The sequence below is a fragment of the Tursiops truncatus genome, chromosome 14, assembly GCF_011762595.2.
Source record: "Tursiops truncatus isolate mTurTru1 chromosome 14, mTurTru1.mat.Y, whole genome shotgun sequence".
Lineage (NCBI taxonomy): Eukaryota > Metazoa > Chordata > Mammalia > Artiodactyla > Delphinidae > Tursiops > Tursiops truncatus.
In genome coordinates, this window is record NC_047047.1 from 5568649 (window position 1) to 5586523 (window position 17875).

The following is a 17875-nucleotide window of genomic DNA, read 5'->3' on the forward strand; positions in this document are numbered from 1 at the left end:
CAGCTGTGCTTTGGCCTGCAGTCGAGTCCAGGCTGTGCCACGCTGCGAGTTACTGATGTGTTATTTCGTGTTCCTATTGGTAGGGGATTCTCACAGCTATTGCTCTGTTATCCACACATACATTTTATTCTTGACCGTGGCCCCAAACAGTGAGCTAGTTGTTTTTTCTTTGCCTGCTTTTAGGGAGCAGCGAATACTGAGGCAAGACTCTGGATTATCTGCCTGGACTATTGCAGGAGTTGAATTCATCATGCAGTAATTTGAGTCCTTGTCATGTCAGTTCATTGAGATGGGGGGTGGGCTGTCTTTTCTGGTTACAGACAGAGGACTTGCCGTGCTTAGAGGCAACCAGGGTGGTGTCCTGCAAAGAACGTGGCCAAGAGAGCAGAAGCTTCAGGAGAAGATCAATAAATCTTTTTTTTTTAAAGAAGCATATATATATATATATATATATATATTTTAAATAAATTTATTTATTTATTTTTGGCTGCATTGGGTCTTTGTTGCTGTGCGCGGCCTTTCTCTGGTTGCGGTGAGCGGCGGTTACTCTTCTGCACCACCAGGGAAGCCCAAGCTCATAACATCTTTATCCAGGTGGCCTTTTAATAATGCTCATGTCCTTATGGCCTGCGTTTGGACTCCAGAGTCATTTTGCCCGGCTAGTTTTGTGACTGTTTATGACAGTGTCATGCAAGGTTTTAGTGTTCCTAGCAAGGTCTGTCCCTGGTCTTGAGTGAAATGAGGGAGAGCAGGAGAACAGAAAAAAAAAAAAAAAAAAGGAGCCAAATGGTAGCAGGTGAGAGTGATGCCGTGACAGCCCTCCCCGGCAGCGGAGTGTGGATTTCCTGCGGACCAGGGGGAGATACAGCCTGGATGGGCAGAAGCACATCTGCATCTTGGGAGCAGGTATGTGTGTAGTTCGAATAAAACTTTGTTAATATTTTAGATTTGGAAAATGAAAAAACATGATTTTGAAATTTCAAGGGTCGCCGAAGGAAGCTGCGATAGTTTTGCTAACAACGTGTGGGATATGTTTCTTAAAAAGTGAGAATCACAGGAGTTATGCTTTCCAGTTTAAAAAATCCCTTCCTCTCCTGTACTTTCCTTGTCTGAGCCTCTCAGCAATGTGTAAGTAATTATTGGCCCTGGAGAGGGAAGAAGCAACGTACAGGTTCCTCATGACTTGCCAGGGGCACATCTTGCGTCAGGGGGACCTCCCTGGTGGCCCAGGTGAGGGTTCTTACAGAACGTTCTGTCAGACTGTTCTTTCTGCTGTGTCATCCCTTATCTCTGTCCTTGACCGTGGCGGGTGCTTCAGTTTCTTGTTTTCTGCATCACTGTTTGCTTTGTCTTTGGAGAGAGAGTTTTCTTACGGGAGGAAATGTTCCAGGGCGGATCAGATTATTGTCTTGGTGACCTTTGTGCCAGGGCAGCAAAGGAAGTACCAGCCAGATCCTTTTTCAAGAACAGAACTTGCTGTGCACTTCAGGGAAAGTCTGGGAGGCAGCCCTGCAGGAGGAAAGTTAGAACGTCTTTGTGAGCACTTCCTAAGGTCACGCAGTATGAGTTGCTTGGGATTCGTTGGAACAACACTGGCTGGCATTTTCTATGTGGATTTACACTTGGAAGTTATGGAGGGGGACCGTGGTTGACGTTTCTTTTCTATTAGGATGTTTCCATCACCAGGGTCTGAACTGTTTTCAATAAAGTAATTTTTCAATAATTAAACTCACTGAAGGTGTTCTTGCACTAGCGATGGTGCTTATAGTTACTTAAAAAGCAGGCAAGTGCTGAGTCTAACTTTCATACTTAGTGAATTTGAAGGTCAAAAGTCATTTTTGTAAAATGCTTTTAAACTGGGGAGATCGTTGAAGACCCCAAGGTCTGAGTTTTCTCTGTTGCAGTAGTCCCTTTTCTGAAACATAGAGAAATAGCAAATCACTGTGTTGTGTGGTAGGAACTAACAGTGTTGTAGGTCAGTTGTACTTCAAAAACAAACAGACTCATAGAAAAAGAGACCAGATTTGTGGTTATCGAAGGTGGGGGGAGGTGGAGAGGAGAGGGAATTGGATGAAGGGGGTCAAAAAGTACAAACTTCCGGTTATAAGATAAATAACTACTAGGGATGTAACGTACAACGTGATAAATATAATTAACATTACTGTATGTTACATATGAAATATATATGAAATATCATTATATATGATAATATATGAAATGTATATAAAAATATATAAATAGATGAAAGTTTTTAAGACAGTAAATCGTGAGTTCTCATTAAAAGGAAAAAAATTTTTTTCTATTTCTTTAATTTTGTGTCTGTGTGAGATGAAGGATGTTCGCTAAACTCATTGTGATAATCCTTTCATGACGTATGTAAGTCAAATCATTATTGCTGTGCACCTTAAGTTTATACAGTGCTTTGTGTCAGTTATATCTCAATAAAACGGGGAGGAAAAAAATCGCCCCTTTTCTCCCTCTTGTAATAATCCTTTTGCATAAAGTCTCTCCTTACCTTACAAATCCCGATTTGTTTTTTTTCATTTGACATGCTTCAGAATAAATGTGACCTAAACAAAAACATAAAGTTTGAAAGCTGGGAATCAAACTTTTCTCTAGTATCTTACGGGTTGCCTCACCTCTGCACAGAGCATGGCTTCTTTGACAAAAGAAACCATCTGGAGGGGATCTTAGCAAACATCCGGTTCCGTCCCTTCCATTTTAGAAGATGAGAGTGACTAACGCAGCTGGGTTTCAGAACAGTGACTTTTTACTGATTGACTCCTTAGCCGTCAGTGGATGAAGGCAGAGCGTCAGAGTGCAAGCGTCCTGACTCACGTGGTGTCCAGAGCCCTCCTTCCCTGCTGGACTTGCGGGTGTGGGTGTGTCCTCATCCTCAGGTCATGCTGACTTCCATGACTGAAACTGTCGCCGTCCCTCACTTCTCTGACATCTGCTAGAACCTTGCATGCTTGAGTGGCCCTGGGCTGGGGAGTGATCTGTGTTTAAAAAATAAGAAGAAGGAGGGCTTCCCTGGTGGCGCAGTGGTTGAGAGTCCGCCTGCCGATGCAGGGGACATGGGTTCGTGCCCTGGTCCGGGAAGATCCCACATGCCGCGGAGCGGCTGGGCCCGTGAGCCATGGCCGCTGAGCCTGCGCGTCCGGAGCCTGTGCTCCGCAATGGGAGAGGCCACAACAGTGAGAGGTCCGCGTACCGCAAAAAAAAAAAAAAACAACAAAACTAAAAATAAGGAAATTCAGGGAGTGTGAAATTCTCTGCCCCATGTTCTTATCCTGCTTTCACTTCTGACTTTACAACATGTTCACATAGGTGGAGGTTAATTATCCAGGTTTATGCCTTTTTAAAAAAATCGAAGTATAGTTGATTTACAGGGATTCGGGTGTACAGCAGAGTAATTCAGTTAATACATATATATATATATTCTTTTTCAGATTCTTTTCCATTATAGGTTATTACAAGATATTGAATATAGTTCCCTGTGCTGTACAGTAGGTCCTTGTTGCTTATCTGTTTTATACATAGTAGTGTGTATCTACTAATCCCAAATTCCTAATTTACCTCCCCCCCCCGCCCCGTTCCCCTTTTGGTAACTGTAAGTTTGTTTTCTATGTCTGTGAGTCTGTTTCTGTTTTGTAAATAAGTTCATTTGTATCATTTTTTTAGATTCCACATATAAGTGTTAGCATAGGATATTTGTCTTTCTCTGACTTACTTCACTTAGAATGATAATCTCTAGATCCACCCATGCTGCTGCAAATGGTATCATTTCATTCTTTTTTATGGCTGAGTAGTATTCCATCATGTATACACACCACATCTTCTTTATCCATTCATCTGTTGATGGACGCTTAGAGTGTTTCCATGTCCTGGCTGTTGTAAGTAGTGCTGCTGTGAACATAGGGGTGCATGTATCTTTTTGGATTATGGTTTTCTCTGGATATATGCCCAGGAGTGGGATTGCTGGGTCGTATGGTAGTTCTTTTAGTTTTTTAAGGAACCTCTATACTGTTTTCCATAGTGGCTGCACCAATTTACATTTCCGCCAACAATGTAGGACGGTTCCCTTTTTTCCACACTCTCTCCAGCATTATTATTTGTAGACTTTTTGATGATGGCCATTCTGACCAGTGTGAGGTGGTACCTCGTTGTAGTTTTCATTTGCATTTCTCTAATAGTTGGCAATGGTGAGCGTCTTTTCATGTGCCTGTTGGCCTTCTGTATGTCTTCTTTGGAGAAATGTCTATTTAAGTATTCTGCCATGCCTTTTCCGTTCAGAACATTAAAACATTTTTTTCACTATGAAGATTTTCAAACGTACCTCAAAGTAGTGAGGACGGTGTAATGAAATCCTCCTGGGTCCTTACGCAGGTACGCTAGGATCAAGGTTTTGCCCACCTTGCTTTATCTCTTACTCTGAGTCTTTTTTCCCCCACTAATGTATTTTAAAGCAAATCCTAGAAATTATGATATTTCGCCCCTACATATTTTAGTGAACATCTCTGAATCCAGGGCCATTCTTTGTCACTGCAGTAGCGTCATTAAACTGCTAGAGGTAACCGGACTCCTTGCTGTCACTTGCACTTGGTGCAGACATGGGCTTCTGGCTTCTTCAAGATCCTTCATGGATCTGGCTGTTTTCATCCACGTTCAACCAGAAACACACCACTCATTTGATTGTGTGTGGCTTATGTCTTTTTTAGTCAAGAAAGTCTCCATCCTTCCACTCCCACCCTACTGTTTTCCCCCAAGTCATTGACTTGGTGAAGAAACCGGGTCAGTTTTTATGCAGAATGTCCCACTGGTACACTTGTCTGTTTCCTTCCTCAAGGTATCATCTCACCCATTACTTGGTTCCTCATATTTCCTGAAAACTGGACAGTAATGACAAAGGTTCAGTTGAATCCAGGTTTGTAAAGAAGAATACTGAACAGGTGGTTGGCCTATATCCTGCCTGGGGGTCATGTATCCTCTGGTGTCTGACTCTTAGTGATGCTTATATTAGTTGATAAGCTCAGGTGACAGCTTCCATTGCATTCTCCCCCTGTCAACCTTTCATCTAATGGTTTTACCCATTTCGATATTGCCTGAATGATTTTTCTCTACATACTGCAAAGTGGTGATTTTCTAATTTGATAAGTACTTTCACAGCTGTCACCTTGAGCTTGTCTGTAAAGAACTTTACCTTATCACCTAGGGCTGTCTGGTCACCCTGAGAACATTTAGGAAAGGGAGGGAAAGAATGCTCACTTTTGCCTTTTAGTTGCCTGTGGTTTATGTAAGTAGTTGGTGCCCTGGTTGTCTGCAGTGGTGACAAGTGAGTTATTTTTGGTCTTGTTTTAGTTTTCTTTTCTCTTTTCCTTCCTCCCTCCCTTTTCAGTATCATTTCAAAGTCCCTGTTCCCCACTCCCAACACTTTATTATGAAATTTTCCAAACATGCAGAGAAGGTGAAAGGATTGTACAGTGAACACTCTAAGCCCGGGGTGTTTATACGTTCACTGTGTTTCAGTTAATTGCTGTCCTTTTTGATACTCAGGTCATGCCACCTTCTGCCTACAAGAATCCCTCCCTGTGCCTTCTGTGACTTTGTCTCACTTTCATTCATCTTTGAGTGATTCCTTGCTCTCGGCCAAAAAGATGTTAAGTGCTCATCTTGTGCACTTCCTACCTCCTATCTGGAATCAGCCATTCCTCCAAGTAGCCCTGGTTCCTTTGTGTGGGTCGTGGTATTTAGGGACCACAGTCTGGGGTGTGGGGTTGCTCATTGTTACTGGGCTGTCATTGCCTCTAAGCCTCTTCCAATAGGTATGAGCTAAGAAGTATGTGAAAGAAAAGAAAAAAGAGGTATGAAAAAGAAAAATAAATCATGAGTTCATACTTAGCTTTCTAATTCGGCTGTAAAACTACGTAGTTATAATTTAACTTTGATATTATATTTGTTTATCTCCTCTTATTCACTGACAATCTTGGTTTCTAACAATATTCACATAATTGTTCTCTATTGTACATGCACGCAAACATATTGTCTCTAAATAATATCAATACTGCTATTAAGAGTAAGAGTAGTGGACTTCCCTGCTGGTCCAGTGGTTAACACGCTGTGCTTCCAATGCAGGGGGGCTTGGGTTCGATCCCTGGTTGGGGAACTAAGGTCCCCCATGATGTGTGGTGCAGCCAAAAGATTAAACAAAAAATGATCTAAAAAAAGAATGAGTAGTGAAAGAGAGTAAAGTTTTTGCAGCTCTATTTGGCCTTAGAATATATTTAGCTATGGAGGTATAGTCAAAACACTGTTTAAAACAGTTATTTTCTCTTTGTAATTATGTTGGTAATTATTTTAATAACCTAATAAAGTTAATTTTTAACTGTTAAGGATATTTTTTCCCTTATTGATTTGACTCAAAAAATACAAAACACTTTCATGATTCATCAAATTTATAAAATCTATAAAAACAAAATATTTGTAGAGAAGCCATCCTTCCCCCCCACGCCCACTTTCTTTTTCACAAAGGTCACATATATTCTGCTCTATGCCTTGCCTTTTTTATGTATCATCATATCCTGGAAATCATTCCACATCAGAGAGGAGAGGTATTCTTCCTCCTCCTTTTTTTCTTTCTCCCGCTCTTTCGTTTTTTTTCTTTCATTGCCTAGAAGTACCATAGTTTATTTAACCTATTCTATACTGATGGGTATTTCTGTTGTTTTCAGACTTTACCATGACAAAAATGCCCCAATGAATAACCTGGTAGATTCCTAGAAGTGGGATTGTTGCATCAAAGTGTTAATTAGATATTATTAAATTCCCTTCTCTCCATTGGCATTGTATTATTTTTTAAAGTTCCAATCAGCAATGGATGAAAATGCCTGTTTTCCCAGACTTGTCATCAGACCTATTGTCAAATTTTTGGATTTTTGCCAACCTGATAGGTAAGACATGGTGTATTTCCATAGTTTTAATTTGCATTCCTTTTGTTTTGAGGAAGTTGAACATCTTTCATGTTTAAGGACCATCTTCAGAAACTCTTTATTCCCATCATTTGCCTAGTTTTTTATTGGGTGCTTCTTTTTTCTCCTCAATTTTTAGGTGCTGTCTGTATATTAGGAATTTTAGCCCTTTATTTGAGGTGTGAAATTACAAAATCTTTCCCCAGTTTGTCATGTAGTGGGATTTAGCATGCCTCTCTTTTATACTTTGTGATTTTGAGTTATGGTTGGAAGGTTTTCTCATTCCTGAGTTACTCAGGAATCCACTCATGTTTTCTTCAATTACTTGTAAATTAATTTTCTTTCAGTACTTTAAAACTGTTGTCCCCTGTCTTCTGGCTTGCATCGTTTCTGATAGGAAGTCTACTATCATTCTTATCTTTGTTCCACTGTAAATATTGTGTTTTTTTTCCTTCTTTATCACTGGTTTTCAGTAGTTTGCTTGTGGTGTGATTTTCTGTAATTTTCTTTAAAGGTTTTTCCACTTGGTCTTCGTTGAGAATCTTGAATCTGTGGGTTTATAGTGTTCATCAAACTTGAAAACAATTTCAACCATTATTTCTTCAAAAAAAATTTTTCTGTTCTCACTTTGGTAGCACATATACTTAAACAACATTTTTTGTCTGCTCTCTGGTTCCCCTACCCTGCTTTTCCTGGGACCTCAGTTACACAGATTTCAAGCTGCTTGTTATTGTCCCGCAGTTCACTGATGCTCTGTCCTTTCTGTTTTGTTCATCCTGTTTCTTCTGTTTTTCATTTCAGAGTTTTTGTCGCTATCAAGTGCCCTTTTCTCTGCAATGTCCAATTTCCTTTTAATCGTATCAGTACATTTTTGATTTCAGACACTGTTTTTCATCCCTAAAAGTTTGATTTGGAATTTTTTTAATGTCCTCCATTTAGTTCCTCACCATCCTCTTGCTTTCCTCCACTTTTTGAACACATGGAGTATATTTGTAACAGCTGTTGTATGTCTTTGTCTTTTTACCTGCTTCATATCTGATTCTGTTTCTATTGATTGATTTTTGTTTTGTTTACGTAGGTCAAACTTTCCTACCTCTCTGCTGCCATCCCTGCTTCTATTTCTGAGAAGTGTTTCTGATGGCACTAGAACAAGGACATTTTAATGACTATTTCAATTATAAATTAAAAATCTATTTTACTTTCAGCGTCAAGGAAGTTGAGTTTGTTTTTCACTTACCGCAAATAATTTTAGGGACTCATTCTAATTTGAAGGCAAAAAAGGATAAATTATGTAAAAAGAAAGGTTTAGAACTTATTTTCTTAAGCTGTATAGTGAGAAGTATACACAGGTTTTAAAAAAAGAGCATCATGATGTGATGTTGATATTCAACTTTTACATGTTCCTGTAAAGATACTGCTTCAGACAATATAGATTAGATGTTAGAGTATCCACTTGAAGAATGCGAGATTTCTGAAAATTAAAGCTTTGGTCCAACCCTTTCCCCTGTCATTTGTAATTTTTACTAGATTCTTTGCCTCAGTGTTTCTCTGTGTCGGACGAGTGTTGAGTGGAATTTAGGAATGACACTGCCTTGACTGTTAAACTTTTAATTAGTCCTTTTGTGGTCTGTGTGGCTTTTAGTCCAGGCATTTAGACAGAAGCCTTTTAGTGTTTGGACAGTAGAGAAACGTTGACTATTGCAAAGGAACAGATCTGAAGGATGCACATGCAATGCCCATGTCATTGTAAAGTAGGATCTAGGTATCTGGAGAAGATACTTAATTCAATTGGATATTTACTATGCAGAAAGAAACAGTTGCTTTTTAAAACTGAAGCTGGGATCAAGTTACGTATGACTGTTTTCCGTGCAGAAGCTGTAAGTATAGACAATGAGATGCTTGTTTTATTTCCTGAAAATACCTCTGGGGCAAACCTAAGATAATAAATACTGTGTGTGAGTTTCAAAGTGACTCAGCTGTTGGGAGCTACCCCCCGCCCCACCCTACTCCCCAGGCTCCAGTCTCCACCGTGCGTTACAGAAAGAGCCAGAAGAACAGGCCTCACGGTAGGCTCTTGTCTGCACTTTAGATTTCTCACCTAGGAGGTGGAAATAACAATACCTATCTTGTGATGCTTTTCATGAAGATGAACAAGGTTAAGTGTACAACATACCTAACAAGATGCCTGGCTTCAGAAAGTGTCCTGTGCCTGCACCTCTGGCAGTTCTTTCTTAGACCATCAAGTTGGTTATTTATAAATCCAGCAGTGTGGTTTGTCTTGTGGTCATAACTGATGTTTCTAATACTGTATTTTAGTCTTGCATTGCCATTTACAGATTTGATTTTTGACTTCTTGTGTGGGTAATGTGTAAGATCCACCGAACTTGAATTTTCTTAGAAAAGAGAGAAGTCTTTTTCAGCAAAAATTAGGGGCCTTAATGAAACAAAGTATCGATGTAATTTTGCTAATTGGACTTCTGTTACAATCCACGGTAAGCCTGTACATTTTGGTTTTAGAAAGCTGTATTAACCTGCTAGGGCTGCCTTAACAAAGTACAGCAGACTAGATGGCTTAAAGAACAGAAATTTATCTTCTCACAGTTCTGGAGTCTGGAAGTCTAAGATCAAGGTGCCAGCAGGGTTGGTTTCTCCTGAGGCCTCTCTCCTTGGTGTGCAGACGGCTGCCCTCTTGCTGGGTCCTCACACGATGCATCCCTGGTGTTTCTTCCTCTTCTTACAGGGACACCAGTCCTTATAATGATCCCTGCCCCATGACCTAATTTAACCTTAGTTACTTCCTTAGAGGCCCTAATCTTCAAATATGGTCACGTTGGGGGTTAGGGCTTCATCATACGAATTTGGGGGGACCCAACTCAGGCCATAACAGTTCTCCTCCATCTTGGCTTTGGAACGCCCACAGCAGAAGCAGTGGGAATATTGCTGTAGTGTTGAGGCAATGTGTAGCCTTTTTATCATTCTGTCCCTTCAATGGATGACAAATTCTCACTTTCTTATTTTCTCCTCTTTACATTTTTCACCACTTATATGTCTGTAATGTGGCTTTCAAACATTTTGACCGTGACCCACAGACAGAAATATATTTGAGTGTGTGCATAATTCTAACAAATATTTCATGAGTCAGTCATTGCCCTTATAAAGAGGCATGTATTTTCTAAATATTTCATTTTTTAAAAAACAGCTGTTTCCTGGTGGGCTACTTCATGTAGCTGAGAAACATGGCTGCCATGTGGGTTCAGAGCTTCAGTGTGTCATATATGTTACGTGACTTTCCTTTCTAGTCCTTTGAGTCATTGGTGTGCAGTCTGCTTGCCCTGATTCACGGTATTTTTGAAGCCCATCATAAGACTTCCCTGCAGAGGAAATTATAGTTCGGAAAATTTCCCTGCCATTTGGCAACTTTCGTAGGAAGTAGAAGACAGTCGAGTGGGAAAGTTCCATCACGGTGATTGTCTTTGCTGGGAGAGGCACACAGCCGTGTCAGATTCAGGACAGGGTGACGGGTTTCATTACAACCTCCCCTAACTGCGGCTCAGTGATCAATTTTACACGTGTGTTGATCTTCTCTCTCAAGGTGTGAGCTTACTTTTGTTCTAGAATGGTTTTCCCCTATTTTAAGGCTCCTCCCCAGGAGGTAGAAGAATTTCTTAAAGGATAAAAGTCAAGTTTTTGGATGACGTGACCTCAGGTCTTAATTCCACATGATATACTGTGGTGGGGCTCGGTTGGAATTTTATTCACAGCGTCTGTAGTTAGCAGGTGGAGAAGACACACGTGGTTTCACAGCTAACTGTTGGCCCTATGAGCTTAGGAACAGGATCAATGAAAAGCTGTCTCATGTCATCCAGGAAGACACCCTCAGGAAAATGTGATGGCGGGGAGAGTGCGTGCTCTACGGGCAAGCACAAAGTAGCTTTTTAGTGTCAAGCCCTAGGAACTACTGGACTGAACTACTGGACTGGATTATGTAAGTGTTACTTGAAAATTGAAATGCAGCTTCTATGGGAGGACCCCAGGGCACTTCAAGGTCATAGAGAATGAGCTCACACCCTGGTTTGCCTTTTACTCGATACAAGTGACCTTGGAGATGTATCTGAGGCCCCCTTCCTCACTCAGCCTTCATTTCACATCAGTGAGACCACGCCTGGGACAGAAAGGTCACAGAGTGAGTCCTGTCCCCTCTCTGTTCCTCCCCAGTCCTCCAAGTCTTTTTTTTTTTTTTTTTGGTAAATTAGGAAGTATATGAAAACATGGCAAAAGATTGAAGGCCAGTACAGATATTCTTTTTTCCATGTATTCCTTGCCCTTTTTTTTTAAAAAAAATTCTGACCAGTTGGTTTTATTATGATGCATAATAAAGGATAATGATCTATGGATGGGGGAGGGATAAATTAGGAGTTTGGGATTAACATATACACACTACTATATATAAAATAGATAATCAACAAGGGCCTACTGTACAGCACAGGGAACTCTACTAAATAGTCTGTATAACCTATATGAGAAAAGAATCTGAAAAAGAATGGATATATGTATATGTATAACTGAATCCCTTTGCTGTATACCTGAAACTAACACAACATTGTAAATCAACTATACTCCAATATAAAATAAAAGTTAAATTAAAAAAAAAAAGATCTAGAGAGAGGAAACCTTAAAGTGCCAGAGAAGAGCAGAGAGCTGCCCACCCCAAGGAGCCTGTGCAAATTTATTGGCTTCAGTGGTCCAGAGACTCTCTCCTGAGATGAATCGTGTGATGTGCTGTCCCTCCACCCACCCTGCAAAGAAACCATTGCTGACCAACGAGATTTAGGGGGCGTCCTGGTGACTGACACTTATGTAGCTGCCACCCGAGGACACTGAACGTGCAAGGAGAATTAAGCCAGAGGCAGGTAAATTAGATGCCCACCTCAGTGCTGAATGTGAGGAGCAGACGGTGTGAGTCCTCAGTTCAGGGGGACATTGTTTGGAAACTTCGAGAGAGCCCTGCTGTGGAGCCTGGAAACTTGTGGTGTGAGGCTGTTGTTTCAAAATGATCTCTCCCTCCCATAAGAGGGGTAGGGAGCCTGAAGGGCCAGGGGCTTCCTGAGCCTGCAGGGGCCTCCTAGGTGGATGGGAAGTAGATAGAGTTCGTGGCCACTTACCCCAAGTGGGTTGCGTCTTGGGTTTATGATCCCAAAAGAGCAAGACGGGAGGTAGGACTCATGGAGAGCTGGGTAGGGTCACTGGTTGTTGTGGACTGAATGGTGTCCCCCTCAACTCCCCAAATTCAAATGTTGAAGCCCTCACCCCCAGTGTGGTGGTATTTGGAGGTGGGACCTTGGGGAGGTGATTAGGTTCAGATGAGGTCATGAGGGTGGGGCCACCCTGATGGGATTAGTGCCCTTATCAGAAGGACGAGAAGTCTGCTCTAGTGATGACCAAAGGACATTGCTTTGGCAATGCCATGCCTAAAAATGGGAGAATACAGGGAAATAAATACCATTGGTTTAAACTCTCATTTTTCCTTATGAGGAAAAATGAGAGTTCTCTTAGATTCTTCTTTTTACTCCTTCCCAAAGTGCCCATCAGAACAATAGTCCTAGTACGGATGTTCTCCATACTCACCCCAAATCCACAGGTCCAAGGTGAGTTCTCTGGCATTTCTATGTGGAGGGTATTTATAAGGTCCTCACATACGTTCACACTCTGGGGAGAGCAATGCTGCGGGTAACAGAGAGAGAGAAAGCTCAGAGGTAGCATAATGCATGTCTGGCTTCTCCGTAAGTGGTACATGACTCTGTTGGTCGTTATGCCTCTCGCGTTGGCTAGATTATTCTGCACTGTTGCTTGTCTGCCAGCCCTTTGAGGTTAGAGTATCTTCGGCTTCCCACTTGGGAAACCCGGCCCTCCTAGCCAGGCGTTCACCTGTTTCCACACTAGACATACCCAATGTACACATGCCTCTTCTTGTGCAGGACCGTGCTTGCTTCAAGTCATGGACTTGATCAAACCTCTGTCCCACCACTTGGAGCTGGCACAGTCCCCGTGCCAAGGTGCCCACGTCCAGTGGGGAGGTCTAGGAGGAAATAATGACAACTAAGATGTCTAAGCTTTTTGGTAACAATGTTGCTTAATGCTTCACTAATAGGTTGGTTGTGTTTTTAGTTGCCTTTGAAAGAAATTAACTTACTAGGTACGATTTAATGTTTCTGTGGTTTTGTTTTAACATGTACAATAAAACCTCTTTTTATATCTGTTTTAAGGGATTTTTTAATAAAAGATATGAGGTACAGATTGATAAACCTGGAAGTGTCCTAGTGGCAATGCCCTTGGGCCACTGGCAGAGCCATCTCAAGAGGTCTTCTCTCTGTGAACTTGGGCTGAGGTCCCTTTTGAGGGACCCTCATTCTTACAGGGTAAATTCTGTGAGAATGTTCAGAATTGGTCACCCTGGGGCTTGTTTCCCCTGGAATGGCTGTATAATTATAGATGTTTCTGTCACTTGAGTGGAGGTGGTCAGAATTGCACATGTTAGTGAGACTGGTAGGACGCCCACAGAGAGGTCCCGGGGATGACTCGTCTGGTTGGCTGGCCCATCCGTGTGGCAGAGGGATGGGTGTTCCCAAACCCCAATGCTGCGGTGACTGGGACCAGGGCCCCAGTGGAGGGTACCTGCCTTGTCAGCCAGCAAACTGGGATGTGAGAAGCCGGAACGTTTTAGTAACATAAATGCAGGACTCGTATTTGGAAAGTGAGTTCATATTCTAAGAATTGCTTTTGTCTCTTAATCTCTGTGTCTTTTTCTGTTCTAACCCAGGTGCCACGTTAGAGGAAATAAACCAGCACTGGGACTGGCTGGAGCAAAATCTCCTCCACACCTTGTCCGTCTTTGATAATAAAGATGACATTGCCAGTTTTGTCAAAGGGAAGGTGAAGGTAGGTCCCTGGACTGTGATGTCTCTCCCCGTTTCCCCATCTTTCTTATCACGTCCTTACAACCTTCTAGACGCTACAGCATTTTTCATCATTTTCTTTTCCCTTAACAGTGTTCTCCGTGATAATTGAACTGCTTGGCTTAATACCTAAAGCAAAATGAGTTTGACTTGTCATCAGTCAAATTTTGCAGAGTCGGTCTGACAAAATTCACCCGAAAAAAAAAAACCCAACAAAAACCTCATTCTCAGGCCTGAGGTTTCGTTACCCTTTACAGAAGTGAAGGTCCTTTTTTATCTCAGGGAAAAAAAAAATGCTAAGATTCGTGTTTTTGCACAGCAACAATGTTATTTGACCCCTGAAGCTAGTTACTCCCAACTTTTTTTTTTGCAGCTGTGACACCTTGTCCGTCTTTTATTTTGTTGGACCTAGCACTTGCCTCCTTCTGAAAGTGGATATTTATTCTTAAAATATGTTAAGTGAAGAATTAAAACAAAATAAGTTTTGAGAAAAGAGAGGACTATTTGGGGAGGTCTCTCTCCATACCTGCTGTGAGCTATGTCTTACGTTAACAGGTCTCACTGCAAAAGCATGATTGGTAACCGGTGCTTTAAAAACCCTCTCAGTGTTGTTCATCGTTGCTTGTTTCATCTTTATTTCTTCTAGGTCCTTGTTAAATGTTTCTTGCATTTTGTCCATTCTGTTTCCAAGATTTTGGATCATCCTTACTATCATTATTCTGAATTCTTTTTCAGGTAGACTGCCCAGAAACTAACACACCATTGTAAAGCAATTATACCCCAATAAAGATGTTAAAAAAATAAAATAAAATAAAATGTTTTATCAAAAAAAAAAAAACCCTCTCAGGCAGGGAGAGACGGTTTCTCATTCTAAATTTAACTGTCTTACTAAACACTTTAACACATTAGCCTGTAATACAGTTTTCATCCCAGAGTGTTGTTTTTTCTTCCCAAAAGTGTGCCTTTCCAGCACCTCATGTGCTTTGGCTTTTAGTAAAGGGTCTTAGAGTGAATTCTCAAATTTGAAAGGACAAAACAAGAGCACCTTTTTCATTTGGGGATTGGGGATACTTGTGGGATCAGGTAGAAGACCAGTCTTCTGAGTCCAGGTGGAATGACAGTGTTGTCTGGTGGGGATTAGCAGGTGGGCGCAAGCCCTGGCGGGTCTCGTCCATCTCATGTGTTACCACCACAGCCTGGTCCAACTTGGTTCCTTGGGTCAGGCTGCACTGGGGCTTAGCAACAGAAATACCCGGTTCACAGTTATTTTTCACGTTGACCCCTTTTCTTGGTCTCACATGGGTTGTGGTGGTTCTTTGATTTAGGTGTTTCTCCTCTTAGTTGGGAACGAGGAAATGCATTTCTGCTGCAGTGGCTTTTAGAAAGCTTCTGTAGGGGAGGGAAAACTTTTCCTTTACCCTCTTAGGTTCTGTGCCAGGGGCCTGGAAATTAAACTGACAGAAGACAGATTAATGAGAAAAACAGTTTATCAGCCTCTGCGGCCCACAGACAGGTAGGAGAAACTCTGTGATGAGTAACTCAAAGGGGTGCTTAGGACCTGGGGCTTGGGCAGCATCGTAACGAAGAACAGTGCATCTGTAGAGAAGTGAGGAGTCAGAGGAACAGGAGTGCGGCCTTTTAGGGCAGCAAACTGCCGGACACTGGGTACTGGAGTGAGACTGACTGCTCCAGTTGGGTTCATCCTGTAGGTTCCTGCCGGTGCCTCTGGAGTTGGTCAGAGTCCAGAGTTGTCTCTGGTGGTTCAGAGTCTAAGAGCTGCTCTCCTCTTTCTGGCACAGGACTGGGAGACACCTTTAGAAATGGGGATTTGTGTCCTGTTTTTAGGTAAATAGCGGGGGAGGGCAGAGAGCTTTTCTGGCATCTGCTGTTTGTCAAGTGTCTTTAGCTCAAAATAATTCTTATGCCAGAGTGGCATATTATGGGGTGGCGTATTCTGATCCCTTAACACTTCATGGTGAACATGCCTTCTATTTCCCAGGGAGGCTGCTGGCCTGGAGCAGGGGCCGGGGATTGAGGGGTCTGGCTGGTCGGAGGCTGGTCGAGCCTTTGGGGCCACCATGTGGTGTTGGTTCTCCCTTTGCCCTGGGCAGATTTGAAGGATCTGGGGATTGGGGCTTTCTTACTCAAAACCTGACCATCGACTGCTCTATGGAGGGTTTTTGTCTTTGTTTTGCGGTACGCGGGCCTCTCACTGTTGTGGCCTCTCCCGTTGCGGAGCACAGGCTCCGGACGCGCAGGCTCAGCGGCCATGGGTCACGGGCCCAGCCGCTCCGCGGCATGTGGGATCCTCCTGGACCGGGGCACGAACCCGTGTCCCCCGCATCGGCAGGCGGACTCTCAACCACTGCACCACCAGGAAAGGAATCCCTCTGCTTTGAGCTGTGCTGTAACCAGACCCAGCAGACAAGGAAGCCAGCAGTCTGTGTGGCCGCCCTTGTCTGGAGCCGTGACTGTTTGCTGTAGAGGCTTCTTAAAAAATCCCCTTCAGGGACTTCCCTGGCGGTCCAGTGGTTAAGACTGCGTGCTTCCAATGCAGGGGGTGTGAGTTAGATCCATGGTTGGGGAACTCAGATCCCACATGCTGTGTGGTGCAGTGAAAAAATGAGATAAAAATTAAAAAGAAAAAATCCCTTTCACGTTTCAAGGTGCAGAGTGTTTATTATATATTAGACACGCTTTAAAAAATACCTCTCAATTATAACATGTATATTTTATAATGTCTTGTTAAATAAAATTTGGAAAAGAAAGAAAAACATAATGAGGGAAATGCAAATACTTGAAATTTCAGATTGACTTTTAAAGTAATTTTAAATTACATTTTTATTTTAATGGTAATGCCCAGGATATTTTCTAAAACCGCTTGTGCAATGCAGGTTGGGCAGCAGTTCCCCCAAAAGTGGCCTTATCTTATTAGCCTTTTGTGAAACCACCCATACAAGAATAGAAAGGAAGGAAGGTGCTCATAAAAATAAATAAAAAGATAGAATTACAGTGTATTTTTAAAATCGAGTAGCATATGTAAGGCCTGAGGCCGGGGAGTTCTTGAAGAGAAGAAATTCTGGGTGGAAGAAAAATGTACAGTGAGCTCTCAGGAACGGGAATCAGAATTCTGATGCTGTCAGTGTGCTGTCACCCTTAGGATCAGGCCACAGCTTACATTCTAGGCACGTCCACCCCCTCGCCCCAGATTTAGAGAGGATCCTCACTATTGTTTGTCATCAACAAAACAATTGTAGATTCAGATTCTTCTTTCCCATCTTGCCTCCCCGTATACCGAGGTGCTCTGGAGGTATTGACAACCTCAGAAACCTCAGCCCTCCTGCCCCTTTTCTACGTTAGAAGACTAGAGGTGATATAGTGGTGGTGGAATGTATCAGGTGTCACACAGGCAGGCATTATTGGCTTTACACCCAATTTTTGAACCCAAGGAGGAAGACATTCGTGAGTTGTTTTTTTTTAAAGACCAATACTTATTTATTTATATACTTATTTTTATTGAAGTATAGTTCATTTAGAATGTTGTGTTAATTTCTGCTGTATGGCAAAATGATTCAGTTATATGTACATTTTTAAAAAATCTTCTTTTCCATTATGGCGTATCACGGATATTGAACATATAGTTCCCTGTGCTCTCCAGTAGGACCTTGTTGTTTATCCATCCTATATGTAATGGTTTTCATCTGCTAACCCCAAACTCCCACTCCATCCCTCTCCCACCCTCCTCCCCCTTGCCATCCCCCAGTCTGTTCTCTACGTCCATGATTCTGTTTCTGTTTCGTAGATGGGTTCATTTCTGTAAAAAGACCAACTTTTAAACTCCAGCTTGGGTGGTTCTTCAGGGTTGATGCATTGAGTTCACACACCCGGGACAGTCACTTGACTCTCTCTGACTCGTGTCTCTGGAGGCAGGAGCAGGGAGAGATTATAAAATAG

The 17875-nt window shown here is 42.1% G+C and overlaps 1 protein-coding gene across 11 annotated transcripts in view; it reads left to right on the forward strand.

Annotated features, from left to right (window-relative positions):
• Nucleotides 1-17875, forward strand: part of TBC1D8 (TBC1 domain family member 8) — a 121795-nt gene that overhangs the window by 53943 nt on the left and 49977 nt on the right. For 10 of the 11 annotated variants that reach the window (XR_012325575.1, XM_073791028.1, XM_073791027.1 and 7 more), the window contains one exon: nt 13786-13904. Coding sequence is in view for 9 of the 11 variants with exons in the window: in XM_073791028.1 (XP_073647129.1) it covers nt 13786-13904 (119 nt within the window). In the remaining 2 variants the exon portion in view is untranslated. Of the gene's footprint in view, nt 1-12561; nt 12614-13785; nt 13905-17875 lie in introns of those variants that run through there. The other variant, XM_073791026.1, reaches the window with a different exon arrangement.